Source organism: Balaenoptera acutorostrata, chromosome 8 (genome assembly GCF_949987535.1).
Source record: "Balaenoptera acutorostrata chromosome 8, mBalAcu1.1, whole genome shotgun sequence".
In the NCBI taxonomy this organism is placed as follows: domain Eukaryota; kingdom Metazoa; phylum Chordata; class Mammalia; order Artiodactyla; family Balaenopteridae; genus Balaenoptera; species Balaenoptera acutorostrata.
Genome location: NC_080071.1, coordinates 60,551,831 through 60,572,585, shown reverse-complemented (window position 1 = coordinate 60,572,585; position 20,755 = coordinate 60,551,831). Strand labels below are relative to the sequence as shown.

At 36.0% G+C, this 20,755-nt stretch overlaps 1 protein-coding gene and 1 non-coding gene across 7 annotated transcripts in view; one reads left to right on the top strand and one right to left on the bottom strand.

Moving 5' to 3' along the window:
• The window catches only part of ALS2 (alsin Rho guanine nucleotide exchange factor ALS2), an 89,861-nt gene that overhangs the window by 42,794 nt on the left and 26,312 nt on the right, over positions 1-20,755 (top strand). For 5 of the 6 annotated variants that reach the window (XM_057551032.1, XM_028168631.2, XM_057551034.1 and 2 more), the window contains exons 10-17: positions 375-546; positions 2,539-2,719; positions 4,493-4,558; positions 11,222-11,384; positions 15,309-15,440; positions 15,844-15,972; positions 16,342-16,412; positions 16,811-16,877. In XM_057551032.1, the coding sequence (XP_057407015.1) occupies positions 375-546; positions 2,539-2,719; positions 4,493-4,558; positions 11,222-11,384; positions 15,309-15,440; positions 15,844-15,972; positions 16,342-16,412; positions 16,811-16,877 (981 nt within the window). Of the gene's footprint in view, positions 1-374; positions 547-2,538; positions 2,720-4,492; positions 4,559-11,221; positions 11,385-15,308; positions 15,441-15,843; positions 15,973-16,341; positions 16,413-16,810; positions 16,878-20,755 lie in introns of those variants that run through there. The other variant, XR_009008986.1, reaches the window with a different exon arrangement.
• LOC114238898 (U6 spliceosomal RNA) lies at positions 14,024-14,129 on the bottom strand. The gene has a single exon (XR_003624144.1). It is a non-coding gene; the product is annotated as a U6 spliceosomal RNA (small nuclear RNA).

Sequence of the window (20,755 nt, the reverse complement as noted above, 5' to 3'; positions counted from 1 at the left end):
CATTTGGATCTTTGTATATTTAGAGGGTCTGTGGTTCTAACCACATGTAAAATGAAATAAAAGGTATTGTGATAATAAATAATAGTATAGATGTATATGGTTGTATATAGATCATGATATAGGTATATAACAACAATGTACTGGTAAACCAGCCCTAAAAATCAAAATAAAACCAAAAGCTCTGATTTATAGTGTTTTCCAATTTTTTCTGGTAATTTCCCTATTGTCACTTTCAAACTTCTAACAATTTAATAAGCAACTTGCTGCAGAATTCCTGCATTGGCTCTCACCAGCTGATATGAGCCAACTTCAGTGCCCAAATTGCTACTAATAAATTATATTTTATCTTTAATCTTTTTCTTTTCCTGTTTTAGCTTGGATATATAAGCAGAGTGACAGCAGGAAAAGACAGCTATCTAGCCTTGGTGGACAAAAACATTATGGGATATATTGCCAGTCTCCATGAGTTGGCTACTACAGAAAGACGGTTCTATTCAAAACTAAGTGATATCAAGTCTCAGATTCTGAGGCCTCTTCTCAGTTTAGGTAAGTAGAACCTCCCCCCTCCCCTCTTTCCACCCACTCAATTATCAGGACTCTTGTTTTATCTGTTTTTTTCTATATCACAAATAAAGAAAACTTTTTGTTTGAGTTGTACTCTTCTCCTTTCTTTCCAGTCTCTTCTTTTGTGCACAGGTAGTCAACAACTTACAAACTATTTCCACTTTGCCAGTAGCCCAGCTGCCCCTATCCTTCCACCCCCAGAGCTCCTTTCACTTGTGGAAGTAGAAGAATGGAGCTTTCAGAAGATTCATGGCAGAGAAGCAGAACAACTTTGGGAAAGTTGATCCTAGGAGTCAGACTTCTAAACAACACTTCTAGCCCCGCTAGTCCTAAGATACCTTACGTTATATGCTACCCAGATTTTTCATTTTCTTTGTTCTGGTTCTTAGAATGTTATCAAGTAGAACTTCATTTGGATTTACAAGTAGTCTCTAAAAATGTGGATAACTGTAAGAGTGTTAAGGGTCTTACCCAACATTAGCAGGAATTGATTAAATCTGATCCCTTTTCTTAGCTGTAATCAGTTACAAGAGAGATTGAAGGTAAGGAGATAATATGGGGAAAATAGATTGCAATAGTCCTAGATGGGGTGCTACTGTCCAGATATACTAGGGTATAGTATATAGACCCCTCTTGGGGTATCGAGGAGGTTAGAAAGGAATGCAAAATGGAGATGGGGGTGGGCTGTTAAAGGTTAACTTCCCGTCGTTCAAAAATTTTTCAAGGTTTGGCCCTACACTCAGAAGATGGACAGGATGTTTTTTTTTTCCTCTTTCTTTCTCCTGAACTCCTTGACCCCCTGTGTGGACACAGAATTCAGACCAATACTGTAGTACTTAAATTCTGCCTTGTTCGTACATCATTTTTCCACTTTAAGGTGACGTTGGCTTGTGTAGGTCAGCCCATTATTTTTAATGGGAAAACGTCTACTTTTCTTTTTTTTTCTTTTTATTTTTTATTGGAGTATAGTTGCTTTTACTCATTTATTTTTTTTTTAATTGGAGTATAGTTGCTTTTCTATTTTTCAAACACCTAACTTATAGTCTTTCCAAATTCAATCCCTTTGTAAGTTGGGGACTATCTGCATTTGTCTTTGTTTTTAATATGTTTTGCTTTTTTAAATGTTGTAGAGTTCCTGTTCTATAAATTCCCCTCCAGTGGGTGGGCTCAACACCCCAGGACTTTGGCAAGGGATAGGAAGCAATCAATCCAAGCTGGAAGCTTCCTGGATTGCTCTGAAAGGAAAGTGAAACTTGCCCTTTTCCTGTTCTGATTCCTGATTTCTTTGTTGGTTTTAGCTGGTCTGCTCATCAGCCTCACTGCTTGGAGAAAAGTCCTACAAATTGGGAGCTTTGGACTGGGAAAAGCAATAATCTCCTGATGCTCTCTATAAAGTTAAGAGTGACCAAGGCAGTCTGATTTTTGGATTGCTCTGTCTGCAGTGAAGGGTTGGGCTTGTCCAAGGGACAAGTAGAGCAGAAGTCAGTACAAAAGTTGAAAATGTTAACCAAGATATAGCTATGGAAGTGAGTTTAATTCCTGGCTGTCACTAACCAGTTGTGTGAAATTAGATAATTCACTTCCTTTCTCTTGGCCTTAGATGACTTATCTTCAAAATGAGAGGAGAGTTGGATTAGCACAGTGGTTCTCAAATTTGGCTGGTCTTCAGAATTACTAGAAGGCACTTTAAAAAAAAAAAAATCCAATTGGGGGATCTTAACTCTGGCCTACTGAGTCAGAATCTGTAGGGTCCTGTGAATGTTTTTAACAGGTTCCTCAAATGACTGGATATTGTGATCTCTGAATTTGCTTTTTTTTTTTAAAGCACTGATTATTTAGGTTCCATAGTTGAGAGTACATCTCAACCTGTTAAGTATTTTCAGAAGAGGGAAATTCGTAATCTTGGTCATAAAAATGTATTCAGATAATGAATCTTTAAGTTATGTTATCATCATCATCATCATTTTGTTCCAGAAAATTTGGGCACTGCAAGTGCAGTCCAGCTGTTGCAGGAGGTGGCAAGCCGGTTCAGCAAGCTGTGTTACCTAATCGGTCAACATGGAACCTCACTGAGCAGCTTCCTTCAGGGGATAAAGGAAGCCAGGAGTTTGGTCATCCTGAAGCATGCAAGTCTCTTCTTGGATAGTTATACAGAGCAAGTATCCAGTCTTGTGTCATGTTCAGTCTCTGCAGGGTTATTCTGCCAAGGAGAACAGCTCCTTAATCAGAAGAGACTAGATTAGGGAGAGTGCTATAAGGTAATAGAAATTGCAAAGCAGCGTTTTAATCTTAAGACAACTATAGTTCTGCATTGCTAAAATTTTAGTTTACTCTAAGAGGGGAAAAAAGATTTCAATATAATGCATTCTCAGATTTCCTTCTGTATTCTAGCAGAATGATTGACAGTGTACTTAGTTTACATAAAAGTATTATAATAAATATGGTTCTTTAGAGAACAATTTTGTTTCCTGAAGTAAATTATACTAAAATTTGAGGAAATAGGTAACTAAACAATTATTTTAAGACCAACTGTTGATTGTAAATATGGAGCTCTTCCAGTGCCTGCTTTTCACTGTTGTGTATATGGAGAGTTTAAAGACCAAACTATCTTTAAAATAAAGATATTTTTGTAATAAAACCTAAGATAGTGATTCAAGGTTCTTTTCATGTTTTTCAAGTAAAATATCCCAACTGTATTTGAAATTTTAAGTATTTCTCACTTTTTCTTATGTGAGGCATAATTTAAGTGTTATTTTAATGTATATTAGGTCCTGCTGTTGATCTGAAGTGTAGATTTTAAAGTCACCCATAATCCTACCACCAGAAATAACCATTGTTAATAATCTTAGTGTATCTCCTTTCAGACTTAGGCGTATATGTGCAGATAGATGTATGTGATTTTAGCTCTAAGCAAAATTGAATATATTTGAAGCTATGGTCTGTGAGGAAATACCCTGATTAGAGTCTTTTAAGTCATCATATTTCAGATATAAAAAAAGTAGCATAATTTGATGCGAATTTACTTTTTTAAACTAGATTTTTGTGTGTGTGAAAGTTTCAGCTTTTACTAGTACTAATTTTTCTTTTTTGACTTGTACAGATCTCATAATGTATTTCTTCTTTTTCTGCTCTGATACGTCAGGACTTATGCTTGGAAATGCTTTTATTTTGATACCTTGGGCTTTTTTTTTTAATGTAATAATGTATTCATATAGATCAGGCAAGTAAAAAAATCTTGATTTGTTTATGAATTTTAAAAATTATTTTTAATTGTGGTAAAATACACATAACATAAAATTTACCACTGTAACCATTTTTAAGTGTTCAGTACCTTGGGCTGGTTTTAGTAGGAATTCGCCTTCTCTCTCAAAGTCAAATGATTCCATTTGCCGACCCAGGAGTGTGAAAGAAATGTACATGGTGCAAAGCATTATTTCAAGACTTATTCTTTAACTGTACATCAATACTTAACCAACATTTTCTAACCCTTTTTCACTTAAGCTCTTTTAACATATTTTCTTACCTTCTCTATTGTTTATTTCTGAAGACTTAATTGGGAAACCTAAAGAGAAGATTAGAGAAAATTTTTATTAAAAATCCAACAATTTTAGTCATCTTTTCTCATGTTTGTTAAGTTACCAAAGTAAAATCTTCCAAGTAAATTCTAGCATCTTCTGCATGACTTTAGGCGTTTTAAAAAAATTCCTATTAACATCTTTACTGAAATGGCTTTTTTCTCCTGACTTGTGATTATGTAACCTGTCCTTCTCTTCAGTCCTTTACAGTTCATGAATGTTAGCATCACAAAATTTCTGAAACTCGCTGATGAGATTCCAAGAAGTATCTATTCCAGACGCATGTTCAAAAACTCTGAAGAGCAAACTTACTTTTTAACACTAATATACATGTGTTTTCTTTTTTGCTCAAGGTATTGCACATCTATTACAAATTTCCTGGTTATGGGAGGATTCCAGCTTCTTGCTAAGCCTGCCATGTAAGCAAATACATACTTTACAGTTATTATTCTAACAACCAAAGATCATGTTTTATAGCATTCTGTGTTTTTGAGTGCCCAGGAAAAGCTTTGACTTGGTCCTTTTGCCAAACAAATCAAAATGTAGACTTTCACTAAATCTTATAAAAGATAGGTGTTATTAGCTCCTTATTATCATTGGAAGTAGCATGGTATTGAAAAAGCCGCAAGATCTGGGTCCTTCTTTACTACTACCACTGATTATCCCCAAGACTTTGGACAGCTCTCCTCACCAAACTGAGCCTAACTTTTTTTCTCTGAAAAATGGGAATGTTCTCTCCCCAGTTGTGAGGAACAAATATTTATGTGATGGTACAGAGAAAAGTGCAGAGTGTTGCACAAATGCAAAGTTTTCGCATTTGGTCTCTGGATAAGTAATAAATATAAAAGCCCCTTGCATGAGCCGGTCATTCTGAACTGTGTAGTTTCTCAACAAGTGTTGACCTAGCAAAAAAGGCATGTTTAAAAAATCAGTTATATTTTAATAGTAAACATTTCAAATATATACTCACAACCAAGATTTAAGTTTAAACCCAGATGTCAGTGTTTTGCCATGTTTGCTTTTGATCTTATATCTTAATAGAAAGAATAGTAATGACCGTGTCTCATTTCTGGTTTTAAAGGGAATGCTTTTAATATTTCACCATTCAACATGATTGCCTTAGGTTTTTGGTAAATATTATTTATAGGGTTAAACAGCTCCCTTCTAAAACTTGAAGAGCAATTGATTTTTTAAAAATGTTAAATATCCTTGGGTTCCCAAGGTAAATTCAGTGCTCTTTATGTATTAGTTTTTTAATACATTTCTGGATTCAATTTGCTAATATTTAAGATGTTTGCATTTATGTGAATATGATGTTTTCCTTCTCTTCTGAACTTGCCCAGTTTTGGTAAGAGGATTGTAGTAGTAATTATAAAATGAGTTAGGGAGCTTCCTCTCTTTTTCTATCTTTTTCTGTCAAAGTACAGATGAGGATTATCTGTACTTTGAAGATTTGGTAGAAATCATCTGTTAAAAAGCATGGTCTTCATGGGAGCATTTACCGTAGGGAGTTTTTAAGCTACTATTTAGTTTTTTTTAATGAATAGGTCTGTTCAAGTCTTTATTTCTTCTTTCAGCTTTAATTGTTTATACTTTTCTGGAAAATTATTTCAAATTTATTGGCATAATATTTTTATCATTGTCTTAAGATGTGTTCACCTCTATAATTTGTTGTAGCTCCTATTTTTCATCCCTATTATTATTTATTTGAGCCTTTTATTTTTTTATCTTGGTCAGTCTTATCAGCAGTTTGCCCTTTTTTGTTACTCTTTTCAAAGATTAAGCTGTAATTAATCCTTTCCTTTCTTTGTTTTCTGTTTCACTAATTTCTGTTTTTTATTTCCTTCTACTTTCTTCATGTTCACCTGTTCATGTCTTCCAACTTCATGAGTTTAGCATTTAGTTCATTAATTTTTCAATCTTTTAATTTTTCTAAAGTACTCATCTAAGGCTATAAATTTCCCTCTAAGTGTTGCTTTAGCTGTATGTAAAAAGTGTTGATCCATTTTGTTTTTGTAGTCATTCAGTTCTAAATATTTCTCTGATTTCCATCATGATTTGACTCATGTCACGTGCTCATTCATTTCCAAAATATAGGGGTTTGGCCTTCATTTTTTTAATGACAGGTTAAAGAGTGTTATATTTTAAACTTATGTAGTAATTTTAAAATCCTTGATCTTGCTATTTTGTTTAATATTAATATTTTGACACCGCTTTCTATTCTTTTACTTTTTAGCCCTTCTGTAATGTAACCTTCCTCTAGTATTTCAGAGTCGAGTTCTCAAGGGTTGACCTGATTCCTTGTTAGAGCAGCTAAAGCAAATGACATAAGTGAAAGCCTCTTGCGAGAGCCTGGACAGGTGGAAAGCAATTAATGAACTCTGGGTGACTCTGAGCTATGGAAGCAGATATTAAGTTTGGATTTGGACAGCATTTCCTAAGCAGTGGTTCATGAACCCCAGGGTTTTACATAGTTAAAGGCAGTAATAACATTTTTTTTAACTTCTATTTACAAAATCAGTAATTTAAGTTACTTTAAGGTATTCATTTAAAAAGAGAACACTTTGAGAATCTCTAGAGTATAGCTAGTGAGCCCATGGGCAGTTAGTGAATCTGCCTAAGCTTTCATCACTTAGTTGGTTTATCACTTAGCCATTCACCTCAGGCTAGCCTGGTGGTTTGATCATCAGATATATATTTTTTTTAATATTGTGGTAAAATATACATAGCATTTATCATTTTAACCATTCCTAAGTGTACAGTTCTGTGGCATCAAGCACATTCAGATGTTGTGTAAACCACTGTCTCTACACAAAACTTTTTATCATCCCCAACAAAAATTCTGTACCAGTTAAACAGAGACTCCCCCCACCCCAGCCCCTGGTAACCTCTACTCCCTGTCTCTATGAATTTGCCTGCTCTAGGTACCATATAAGTGGAATCATATAGTAGTTGTCCTTCTGTGTCTGGCTTATTTCCCTAAGTATAATGTTTTCAAGGTCTATCCATGTGGTAGCATATACCAAAATTTCATTTCATTATATGTCTGAATAATATTCCATTGTATGTATATACCACATTTTTTTTTAAACATCTTTATTGAAGTATAATTGCCTTACAATAGTGTGTTAGCTTCTGCTTTATAATAAAGTGAATCAGTTATACATATACAATATGTTCCCATTTCTCTTCCCTCTTGCATCTCCCTCCCTCCCACCCTCCCCATCCCACCCCTCTAGGTGGTCACAAAGCACCGAGCTGATCTCCCTGTGCTGTGCGGCTGCTTCCCACTAGTTATCTATTTTACATTTGGTAGTGTATATATGTCCATGACACTCTCTTACCCTGTCACATCTCACCCCACCCCCTCCCCATATCCTCAAGTCCATTCTCTAGTAGGTCTGTGTCTTTATTCCCGTCTTGCCACTAGGTTCTTCATGGCCTTTTTTTTTTTTTCCCCTTAGATTCCGTATATATGTGTTAGCATACTGTATTTGTTTTTCTCTTTCTGACTTACTTCACTCTGTATGACAGACTCTAACTCCATCCACCTCATTACAAATACCTCCATTTCATTTCTTTTTATGGCTGAGTAATATTCCATTGTATATATGTGCCACATCTTCTTTATCCATTCATCTGTCGATGGACATTTAGGTTGCTTCCATGTCCTGGCTATTGTAAATAGAGCTGCAATGAACATTTTGGTACATGACTCTTTTTGACCTATGGTTTTCTCAGGGTATATGCCCAGTAGTGGGATTGCTGGGTCGTATGGTAGTTCTATTTGTAGTTTTTTAAGGAACCTCCATACTGTTCTCCATAGTGGCTGTATCAATTTACATTCCCACCAACAGTGCAAGAGTGTTCCCTTTCCTCCACACCCTCTCCAGCATTTATTGTTTCTAGATTTTTTGATGATGGCCATTCTGACCGGTGTGAGATGATATCTCATTGTAGTTTTGATTTGCATTTCTCTAATGATTAATGATGTTGAGCATTCTTTCATGTGTCTGTAGGCCATCTGTATATCTTCTTTGGATAAATGTCTATTTAGATCTTCTGCCCATTTTTGGATTGGGTTGTTCGTTTTTTTGTTATTGAGCTGCATGAGCTGCTTGTAAATCTTGGAGATTAATCCTTTGTCAGTTGCTTCATTTGCAAATATTTTCTCCCATTCTGAGGGTTGTCTTTTGGTCTTGTTTATGGTTTCCTTTGCTGTGCAAAAGCTTTTAAGTTTCATTAGGTCCCATTTGTTTATTTGTGTTCTTATTTCCATTTCTCTGGGAGCTGGGTCAAAAAGAATCTTGCTGTGATGTATGTCATAGAGTGTTCTGCCTATGTTTTCCTCTAAGAGTTTGATAGTGTCTGCCCTTACACTTAGGTCTTTAATCCATTTTGAGTTTATTTTTGTGCATGGTGTCAGGGAGTGTTCTAATTTCATACTTTTACACGTTCCTGTCCAATTTTCCCAGCACCACTTATTGAAGAGGCTGTCTTTTCTCCACTGTATATGCTTGCCTCCTTTATCAAAGATAAGTTGACCATATGTGTGTGGGTTTATCTCTGGGCTTTCTATCCTGTTCCATTGATCTATATTTCTGTTTTTGTGCCAGTACCAAACTGTCTTGATTACTGAAGCTTTGTAATATAGTCTGAAGTCAGGGAGCCTGATTCCCCCAGCTCCATTTTTCGTTCTCAAGATTGCTTTGGCTATTCGGGGTCTTTTGTGTTTCCATACAAATTGTGAAATTTTTTGTTCTAGTTCTGTGAAAAATGCCAGTGGTAGTTTGATAGGGATTGCATTGAATCTGTAGATTGCTTTGGGTAGTAGAGTCATTTTCACAATGTTGATTCTTCCAATCCAGGAACATGGTATATCTTTCCATCTATTTGTATCATCTTTAATTTCTTTCATCAGTGTCTTATAATTTTCTGCATACAGGTCTTTTGTCTCCTTAGGTAGGTTTATTCCTAGATATTTTATTCTTTTTGTTGCAAAGGTAAATGGGAGTGTTTTCTTAATTTCACTTTCAGATTTTTCGTCATTAGTGTATAGAAATGCAAGAGATTTCTGTGCATTAATTTTGTATCCTGCTACTTTACCAAATTCATTGATTAGCTCTAGGAGTTTTCTGGTAGCATCTTTAGGATTCTCTATGTATAGTATCATGTCATCTGCAAATAGTGACAGCTTTACTTCTTCTTTTCCGATTTGGATTCCTTTTATTTCTTTGTCTTCTCTGATTGCTGTGGCTAACACTTCCAAAACTATGTTGAATAATAGTGGTGAGAGTGGGCAACCTTGTCTTGTTCCTGATCTTAGTGGAAACGGTTTCAGTTTTTCACCATTGAGGACAATATATACCACATTTTGATTATCCATTCATCTGTCAATGGACACTTGGGTTATTTTTACCTTAATATATTTATTTTTTTTGAGTAACAAGTGCAAACCTAGCCATATAAGGAAAGAGCAATATTGCCACTATTGAATTCAAAACTCCCAAGAGAAGATAAGCTAAACAGAGTAGTTCAGGTTTTCTGAGAGCATACTAGGGCCCCTTTTGGGAAAGTCTATAGGCAAGGACTTGAGTGAGTCCAGAAAGGTAATAGGGATTTACAAGAGTTGGAACATTTCTGGTCTAGTACTGAGCATCCAGAAGAAATGTGGTCAGAGGGAGTATGTGTTCACCATGTACCACCTCCATCTCTCAGGAGCAGGTCAAAGCAGAATACTTCTGTAGGGTTAAATAAGTTTCCCCAGCTGATCTCAGCAATAGAATGTGGTGGAGGAAGTAGGAACATCCAACAAGCCAATATAAGCAAAAATCTGGGCCATGTTCCTTGGGGCACGCTCTCTTAATTGCATTATAGAACAGTCCACTTTGTGCCATTGAACTTATGGGTTCCTGGAAATTATTACATATTTTTCCATCTTTCTAAGATAATATTTTATAATTTCTGAGTTTAACGTCTCTTTATTCCATAGTTCTCTATTCCACAGTCCACTTTGTGCCATTGAACTTATGGGTTCCTGGAAATTATTACATATTTTTCCATCTTTCTAAGATAATATTTTATAATTTCTGAGTTAAACATCTCTTTATTCCATAGTTCTCTAAGGAATTATAAAATTATTCATTTTTGCTTTATAGTCTTGTGTGACATTGTTTTGTTTGAAGCCTTGTAGCTGAGAATTGTAATATAGTGCTTGTAAAGCAGTCAGGGTAGTACCTGGCACATAATTATTGTTCATTAAGTGGCAGATAATGATTATTACTCTGTTCCACCAACTCTTACTACTTTACAGATCTTTTAAGTGTTTTAGTCTGGTGAGCATAGTCTCAATGGGTTACTGATCAGCCTTAAAATTTGCAGTAAAATTTTAATTATGAACTTATATATAATTGAATATGAAAACTAAATGTTGGCTTCAGTTTGAAATGCTTTTGACAATCTCAGCATTAAAATCTGCACATGTAATTTGCTTTACTGCTTCCTGTTAATTGTAGTACTGGTATCTACAGCTTTTTATTACTGTCCTGTAATAAACTCTTATTAGATGATAAACAATTGAAAAAAAAAAGAAGAAATTAGAAGTATTTTAATATTCCACGCCAGTTCTGTTAGAGCAAAGAGCTTTGTTTTTCCTCCAGTATTTCTGTGTAGCACAACTGATTAGAGCAGTTAGTCTTGCCATTTATTGCTGTAACTTCTGGCTTGGAAATTAACAGGTAAATGTGTCAGCTGGTCTCCAATTATTCCCTGAAACTGTGGGATGTATGATTCATTTCCTAGAACTTCAGGCACAAGCCTGTGATTAACCATTTCTATTACAGAGTTACTATTGCTACCATTTGCTACTTTTTATACCCCCACATCCCATTTTATAGGCAGGGAAATTCTTTTAATTACATCTGGTTTATTTCATTGTATTAATCGTCTGGTACTTTTCTTTCATAGCACCTAAAAATGTACATTTTGAAAAAGGTAGTATCAAGTGAAATATTTCTACTCAATATCATGCGTGTTGTCAGTACCAAAATGATAACTGAATCCCTTTTTTTCGCTCCCTTCAGTGATTTCCTAAACAAAAACCAGGAACTATTGCAAGATTTATCAGAAGTGAATGATGAAAACACCCAGTTGATGGAAATATTGAATACCCTGTTTTTTTTGCCAATCAGACGACTTCATAATTATGCCGAAGTTTTGCTAAAGCTTGCTACTTGTTTTGAAGTGGTAAGCATGTATACCTCCTTTGGACACTTGGGAAGTCAAGGATCATTGTTTGTTTGTTTGTTTATTTGTTTGTTTGAATTATGCTACCCCAAGGTCTGGAACTACACTAATTTAATATTTATAATGTGTCTAAATTTATTTTTCTTCAGGGAAATGAAAGAAGAAAGTATGACTGTAGGTATATCTAGTGTTCTTTGCTGTAGATTCAGTTTCCTCTCAGGACCTTAACAAGATTAATTTTATTCATTTTATGTAAGTCTAAAGTTGAGACCCAGTTGTGCTACTCATTCAATAGTTGTCCAAGTTTGAGTACATACTGAGTACAATTACACAGAGCTGTTTAAAACCCTGGCTTCCTATATAATGACACACACTTGTACAGCAGTGGCATTAGCACCGAGCCTAGACTCATGATAGACTTATGCCAGGTATTTAGGTCACCTTGGCATATGCTATGAGAAATCACAGTGTTACAGGATTTTCTCAAACGTTAACGAGTTCACTTTCTGTATAAAATTAGTTAGGTGGAGTCCTAGAAAATTAGCACTGCTCTAGGATATGGGTATATGTTAAAGCTGGTCCTAAGGCAGTCACCTTTGAAATTGTACTGAAACGTGTTGTTTTATTTTGTTTCCATTCTGAAGGGCTCTGGAGAAACCATAATGATTCTAGGGTTTCTTATAGTTCAGGATTTTTCGAATCTTGGAATCTATCTCCTTCTCTGGACAGATATTGTCTCCAGAGTGATCTAGGAATTGATGTGGCCTTTCTACATTTGACCCTGCTGTGGTCTTGTGAGTCTGTTCTTTTGTCTGGTTTCAGTGTTACCCCACACTGATCTAATTTCAGCTACGAAGGTTTGAGCTACACAAATATCCCAATGAGGTACAGATTTCACTCAGTATGTCCTTGATTAATCAAAAATCAGCTAGATCAGCTTGGAATTGTTCAGAGTCTGATACTGTACTATTTCCAGTCTGAAGAGTCCTAATTCTGTGTAAAAAATCCGTGCTCTTTTAGTTTGGCATTAAAGGCCCTTCACAGTCTGATACTCTCTTTTGTTTCTAGCCTTATAGTCTACCCTGTGTCCTACATGTTAGTTCAGATTCCCTGGATATAGTTCTCATATGCTTTATGTTTCCTTCCTGAAACACCCTACCTCTATCCTCATTATGGGAAACCTTCAAGGCTTGAGTCAAAAATCTTTTTCTCATGAAAACGAAGCCCTCTCTGACCATACTCCACTCCTTTCCCTGCCCATCTCTTAAGAATTAGTTATTCCCTTCTCTGTGTTTTGCTAGTACTTTATGTCCCCATTATTTTCTTATCACATTATGTCGGTGATCCTCAACCAGGGTTGGGGATCAAAATCATCTGTGTTTTTCAAAACATGTGGCTATGTTCCATCACTGCAAATTGTTATTTAGTAAGTGTAAGGTATAGCTGAGACATTATATGTGTATAAAATTCTTTAAATAAAAATAATACCTAATATTTATTAAATGCACTCCATGTGCCAGGTACTGTTCTAAGCATGTTATATATATTCATTTAATCCCCCCATCGACCCTGTGAAATAGATATTATTATTATCATCCCCCTTTTTCAAATGAGAGAATTGAGGCATAGCTGAGAATTGGTAGAGCTAGAATTCATATCAGAGCATTCTGGCTCCGAAGTCTGTTCCTTTGACTATTTTACTATATTGTCTCTTCCAATAACCTATTAACAAAACCACTGTATTATTCTGGTATGTTATATGTTTTTCTGTCTTCTCTGCCTAGTTATAAGCTCCCAGAAGACAAAGATTGTACCTTACTTATTTTTTTATCCCTAGCACTCAACAGAATATTCCATATGTAGTAGATACCATTAAATGTTCCTTAAATGAATGGAAAAAATGGATATGCATGACTGAGAACTGTGGAATGTAAAGTAATTACGAATGTGAGGAATCATCTTTTCATCTTACTTTCTGCTCACTCTCCACAAGACACCGCAATTATACCCTATCCCGTGGTTGATTCTCAAAGCTTGGTCCACAGACACCTGGGGGTTCTAGAGACCCTTTCAGGAGATGGCAGGATCAAACTGTTTTCAGGACAGTACTAAGACATTTGCTGATTACACTGTGTTGTAGTTTGCACTGATGGTGCAGAGATAAAGATGGGTCAAACTGCTGGCTCCTTAGCATGAATCAAGGCAGTGGCATCAAACTATACTCAGTCATTGTGTTCTTTGCTGGCATGTACTTGCAGTTAAAAAACAAAATAAACAAACAAAAAATTGCCAGTTTCACTTAAAAAACATTCTTGGTAAAGCGGTAAAAATTATTAATTCTTTTTAGCATCAACCACTGAGTATATATCTTTAAAAAAAAAAGATATAATTGACATATAACATTTTATTAGTTTCAGGTATACAACATAGTGATTCAATATATGTACATATTATGAAATGACCACAGTAAGTCTAGTTAACATTTATCACCACATACAGAAATATAACGTCTTTTTAATGTTCTGCATGATGAAATGGGGAGTACACAGAAAGCAGCTCTGCTGCATCCCAAAGTATGAATGTTTTTCAAGGAAAAGCACAAGATTGAGATTGTTTGAGTTGAAAGCTGCCTTTTTCTTTTAAATGTGGAATGCTTCATGAATTTGCATGCCATTCTTGCTCAGGGGCCATGCTAATCTTCTGTGTATCGTTCCAATTTTAGTATATATGCTGCTGAAGCAGCACTTTTTTTTTTTTTAACTTGAAAGAACAATTGACAGATAAACTATGGTTATTCAGACTTGGGTATTTGACAGATACTTTCTCAAAAAGGGGGTTAAATGAGCCTGTCACTTCAAGGAGAACAACTGACAGTATTTGTTGCCAATGATAAAATCTGAATTTTTAAGCAAAAATTAAAATGTGGAAAACGTGTCTATCACTGCAACCTTGGCATTTTTCCAATATTTAAAGACTTTCTGATGAGATTGGTGATGATTTAATGTGCTTTTTGATACAATAAAATGTATCAACATTTGGAAGATCTGCATAATTCACTGAACCAGTATTTTTCATATGTCCAATTCACACGTTATAAAATCATGCATAGGTTTAAAAAAAATCTATTCAAAGTGTAGGAAAGACCAGTGAATTTTAATGTAACGGGATACAAAGACTTTGATGTAGTTTCAGATTCCACATTTTAGCTACTCTTTAAGAAACTGCCATTTAACAAGTTTTGGTATAGTTTCAAAGGAGAATATCCACAATTATATGAAATGGCTATTAAAATCCTCCTCCCTTTTCTGACTATATATCTTTAAAAAGCAAGATTTTCTTCATTTATTTCAAATAAAGAATCTTAACAGATTAAATGCAGTGGCAGATATGAAAATCCAGCCGTCATCTTTTAAGTCAGATAATAAAGAGATTGGAAAAGATGTAGAACAATGTCACTTTTCTCATGAAACATTTTTTTGTTTTGGAAATTTTAGTTATTTTTCATTAAAAGTGTTATTGTATTTGAAGTGAGTTAATAAAGATTTAAAGTTTTTTAAACTTTATTTTCTGATATGGTAAATATCAGGAGATAATAACCCACATAAGCAAAACAGAGGGATCCCGAGACCAAAACCCCTGAGAATTCCTGTCCTGTCCTGAGTTCTCTGCTGCTGTCCTCACTGATAACTGTCAGTGTATATTTCTTTTCCCCTTGAGTTCTTCCCCTATTTCATATGTACCTGTATGTGGTAGGATTTTCTGGAACCAGTCTTCTTTTTCCTCAGCTCCCTTTAGTGTACCATATCTGTTCTTAGGCTGGCTTCCCTCCCTAAATTATTACTACATATCTAAAGCACACTGAGGCTACAAATTCTGGACAATTGTTTTATATTCTTTTTTCCCTCCTTAATTATTGGCCTCTAGACATCTCCAGAATACCAGAAACTGCAGGATTCCAGTTCTTGTTATGAGTCTCTTGCTCTCCATCTCGGCAGGAAAAGGAAGGAAGCAGAATACACACTGGGTTTCTGGAAGACCTTTCCTGGAAAAATGACGGTAAACCGTGCCAATTGTTGATGTCCCAGAAAACAGCAGGCTTATCCATAACAGCTGCCATAATTTTCTCGGTTTCTTACTTATTTATGGTAATAATGCTTCAATGGCCCCTTTTCTAAGGGCAGCTAAGGACCACAGCAGTGGGGGCTTTAAATATCAACACCTTCCCTCATGGCTAGGAATCCTTTCTGAATATGTCTCTCCCTCTTTTGTTTGTTCCTATCTTTTTATTTTCCTTTGAGCACTGATTTTGTGAAATGTTTGGATCCCGTGTGAATTTAGGTTTAACACCAAACTAAGCTATGACCAACAAATTCTCCTAAATGTGATTTGTATCTTTTTCATCTTCTCTTTGCAGAAAATAATTTTGATACTTCAATTTTGTATTTGTTTTTAATCCCAGGATTCCTTGAGGAAGCCAGAGCGTCGACTGCTGTGTGAGAGCAGTAACCGGGCCCTGTCTCTGCAGCATGCTGGGAGGTTTTCTGTGAATTGGTTCATTCTCTTTAATGATGCCCTAGTCCATGCCCAGGTAGGCTGGATTCCTAACCTTAAAAGAGGCCCTGGAAGGTGCAGTACTATGAGTATTTAATTAATTGTAGTATCAGTTTATTTTACAAACTGTTGTGATTTTACTGAAACTCTTGAGTAAAAGAGACTGTTTAGCTTGCTTCTGTGGTACTGGCCAGATTTCAGGGAGCTTTTTTAGTTTCCAACTTGAAAATGAGTGTCAGCCATCTGAAGGGGTCCTTGCAGCAGACATGGCGAGACCATTGGGGCTAGTTATGTTATGGGGACTGTGTGGCTGAGGTGGACTTAACCGTTGGAAAGGGGTTCTGCAGCAGCGACCCCAGGGCCCACATGGGCTTTCTCAGATGTATCTCCATGTTCTTTGTTTCAGTTCTCCACACACCATGTTTTCCCTTTGGCCACACTGTGGGCAGAGCCACTTTCTGAAGAAGCTGGTGGTGTGTAAGTGTCCCCCCAACCTCATTCCCTTCCTCTGTTACTTACCCAGTTTGTTTCCTTAGACATGAATAAACTGGGGAGGCTCAGGAGGCCTCCCCATTCTGCACAAGAAGGCTTTCCCTCCCAGCACGTAGGTAGTAAGTGCCCTGCTGGGAAGAACATGACAAATCATGACAAGTGGTGGAAGGGCTTCTCCATTGTTCTCATCCCCATTGTTTAACCCAGAGAAATAACTGTGTCCTTTTCCCACCGTGGGAACCACACCCAGGGCATTGAATATATTTAAATTTAATTGACTTCTGATCCCTTTGAAATAAACAAGTTGCTTTTCATATTTGAGGATTGATGTTGTAATGACAGGTTGTCATACCTACTGATCTTTATCCTTGTGAACATTTTAGGAATGGCCTAAAGATAACTACACCTGAGGAACAGTTCACTCTCATTTCATCAACACCCCAGGAAAAGGTTAGTCCATCATGGTATTTTCTTTCCATCTTTGGCCTGGCTCTTTCTGTCTCTTACGGTGGTAAGGAGGACATAAAAATTGTTCTTACTTGCCTAATGATCCATAATTATGTCTGATAAATCTTCATTAAACCAAGACTGTAGAATTTTGTTGTTGCTGTTGTTGTTCTTTATTTTATTTTTTTATACAGCAGTTTCTTAGTATTTATCTATTTTATACATATTGGTGTATACATGTCAATCCGAGTCTCCCAATTCATCACACCACCACCACCACTTTCCCCCCTTGGTGTCCATACGTTTGTTCTCTACATCTGTGTCTCTATTTCTGCCTTGCAAACCGGTTCATCTGTACCATTTTTCTAGATTCCACATATATGCATTTATATATATTTGTTTTTCTCTTTCTGACTTAGTTCACTCTGTATGACAGTCTCTGAGTCCATCCACATCTCTACAAATGACCCAATTTCTTTCCTTTTTATGGCTGAGTAATATTCCATTGTATATATGTACCACATCTTCTTTATCCATTCGTCTGTCGATGGGCATTTAGGTTGCTTCCATGTCCTGGCTATTGTAAATAGTGCTGCAGTGAACATTGGGGTGCATGTGTCTTTTGAGTTATGGTTTTCTCTGGGTATATGCGCAGTAGTGTGATTGCTGGGTCAAACAGTAATTCTATTTTTAGTTTTCTAAGGAACCTCCATACTGTTCTCCATAGTGGCTGTATCAATTTACATTCCCACCAACAGTGCAAGAGGGTTCCCTTTTCTCCACACCCTCTCCAGCATTTGTTTGTAGATTTTCTGATGATGCCTATTCGAACTGGTGTGAGATGATACCTCATTGTAGTTTTGATTTGCATTTCTATTTTGGAGATTAATCCTTTGTCCATTGATTCATTTGCAAATATTTTCTCCCATTCTGAGGGTTGTCTTTTCGTCTTGTTTATAGTTTCCTTTGCTTTGCAAAAGCTTTTAAGTTTCATTAAGTCCCATTTGTTTATTTTGTTTTTATTTCCATTATTCTAGGAGGTGGGTCAAAAAAGATCTTGCTGTGATTTATGTTAAAGAGTGTTCTTCCTATGTTTTCCTCTAAGTTTTATAGTGTCCGGTCTTACACTTAGGTCTTTAATCCATTTGGAGTTTATTTTTGTGTATGGTGTTAGGGAGTATTCTAAGTTCATTCTTTTACATGTAGCTGTCCACTTATTGAAGAGACTGTCTTTTCTCCATTGTATGTCCTTGCCTCCTTTGTCATAGATTAGTTGACTATAGGTGTGTGGGTTTATCTCTGGGCTTTCTGTCCTGTTCCATTGATCTATATTTCTGTTTTTGTGCAAGTACCATATTGTCTTGATTACTGTAGATTTGTAGCATAATTTGAAGTCGGGGAGCCTGATTCCTCCAGCTCCGTTTTTCTTTCTCAAGATTGCTTTGGCTATTCCAGGTCTTTTGGGTCTCCATACAAATTGAAAAATTTTTTGTTCTAATTCTGTAAAAAATGCCATTGGTAATTTGATAGGGATTGCATTGAATCTGTAGATTCCTTTGGGTAGTACAGTCATTTTCATAATATTGATTCTTCCAATCCAAGAACATGGTATATCTTTCCATCTGTTTGTGTCGTCATTGATTTCTTTCAACAGTGTCTTATAGTTATCTGCGTACAGGTCTTTTGTCTCCCTAGGTAGGTTTATTCCTAGGTATCTCATTCTTTTTGTTGCAGTGGTGAATGGGATTGTTGCCTTAATTTCTCTTTCTGATCTTTCGTTGTTAGTGTATAGGAATACAAAAGATTTCTGTGCATTAATTTTGTATCCTGCCACTTTACCAGATTCATTGATTAGCTCTAGTAGTTTTCTGGTGGCATCTTTAGGATTCTGTATGTATGGTATCATGTCATCTGCAAACAGTGACAGTTTTACTTCTTCTTTTTCCAATTTGTATTCCTTTTATTTCTTTTTCTTCTCTGATTGCTGTGGCTAGGACTTCCAAAACTATGCTGAATAAGAGTGGCGAGAGTGGACATCCTTGTCTTGTTCCTGATCTTAGAGGAAATGCTTTCAGTTTTTCACCATTGAGAATGATGTTTACTGTGGGTTTGTCGTTTATGGCCTTTATTATGTTGAGGTAGGTTCCCTCTGTGCCCACTTTCTGGAGAGTTTTTATCATAAATGGGTGTTGAATTTTGTCAAAAGCTTTTTCTGAATCTATTGAGATGGTCATATGTTTTTTCTTCAATATGTTAATATGGTGTATCACATTGATTGATTTGCATACATTGAAGAATCCTTGCATCCCTGGGATAAATCCCACTTGATCATGGTGTATGATCTTTTTAATATGTTGTTGGATTCTGTTTGCTAGTATTTTGTTGAGGATTTTTGCATCTATATTCATCAGTGATATTCATCTGTAATTTTCTTTTTCTGTAATATCTTTGTCTGGTTTTGGTATCAGGGTGATGGTGGCCTTGTAGAATGAGTGTGGGATTGTTCCTTCCTCTACAATTTTTTGGAAGAGTTTGAGAAGGATGGGTGTTAGCTCTTCTCTGAATGTTTGGTAGAATTCACCTGTGAAGCCATCTAGTCCTGGACTTTTGTTTGTTGCAAGATTTTTTTTGTTTTTGAGAGTTGATTCTTTCTGGGACCTTGAAGAGGTGCTGTGGGTTTTTTTGTTTGTTTTTTTTTTTGCTTTAAAAAAAATTATTTATTTATTTATTTATTTATTTATGGCTGTGTTGGGTCTTCGTTTCTGTGCGAAGGCTTTCTCTAGTTGGGGCAAGTGGGGGCCACTCTTCATCACAGTGTGCGGGCCTCTCACTATCACGGCCTCTCTTGTTGTGGAGCACAGGCTCCAGGTGCGCAGGCTCAGTAGTTGTGGCTCACAGGCCTAGTTGCTCCGCGGCATGTGGGATCTTCCCAGACCAGGGCTCGAACCCATTGGCAGGCAGATTCTCAATCACTGCACTGCCAGGGAAGCCCTGTTGAAAGATTTTTAATCACAGTTTCAATTTCATTACTTGTGATTGGTCTAGTCATATTTTCTATTTCTTCCTGGTTCAGTCTTGGAAGGTTATACCTTTCTAAGAATTTGTCCTTTTCTTCCATGTTGTCCATTTTATTGGCATAAAGTTGCTTGTAGTACTCTCTTATGATGCTTTGTACTTCTGCGGTGTCTGTTGTAACTTCTCCTTTTTCATTTCTAATTTTATTGTTTTGAGTCCTCTCCCTCTTTTTCTTGGTGAGTCTGGCTAATGGTTTATCAATTTTGTTTATCTTCTCAAAGAACCAGCTTTTAATTTTATTTATCTTTGCTATTGTTTTCTTTGTTTCTGTTTCATTTATTTGTGCTCTGATCTTTATGATTTCTTTCCTTCTACCTAACTTTGGATTTTGTTTGTCCTTGTTTCTCTAGTTCCTTTAGGTGTAAGGTTAGATTTTTTTTTTTTGGCAATTCAAATTTTTTTATTTAAAGTTATTATAAAATATTGGTTATATTCCCTGTGCTATACAACATATACTTGTAGTTTATTTATTTTATACATAGTAGTTTGTACCTCTTAATCCCCTGCCCTTACCTTGCCACTTCCTCCTTCCCTCTCCCCACTGGTAACCACTAGTTTGTTTGGTTAGATTGTTTATTTGAGATTTTTCTTGTTTCTTGAGGTAGGATTGTAATGCTATAAACTTCTCTCTTAGAACTGCTTTTGCTGCATCGCGTAGGTTTTGGATTGTCGTGTTTTCATTGTCGTTTGTCTCTAGGTATTTTTTGATTTCCTCTTTGATTTCTTTAGTGATCTCTTGGTTATTTAGTAACGTATTGTTTAGCCTCCATGTGTTTGTGTTTTTTACGTTTTTTTCCCTGTAATTG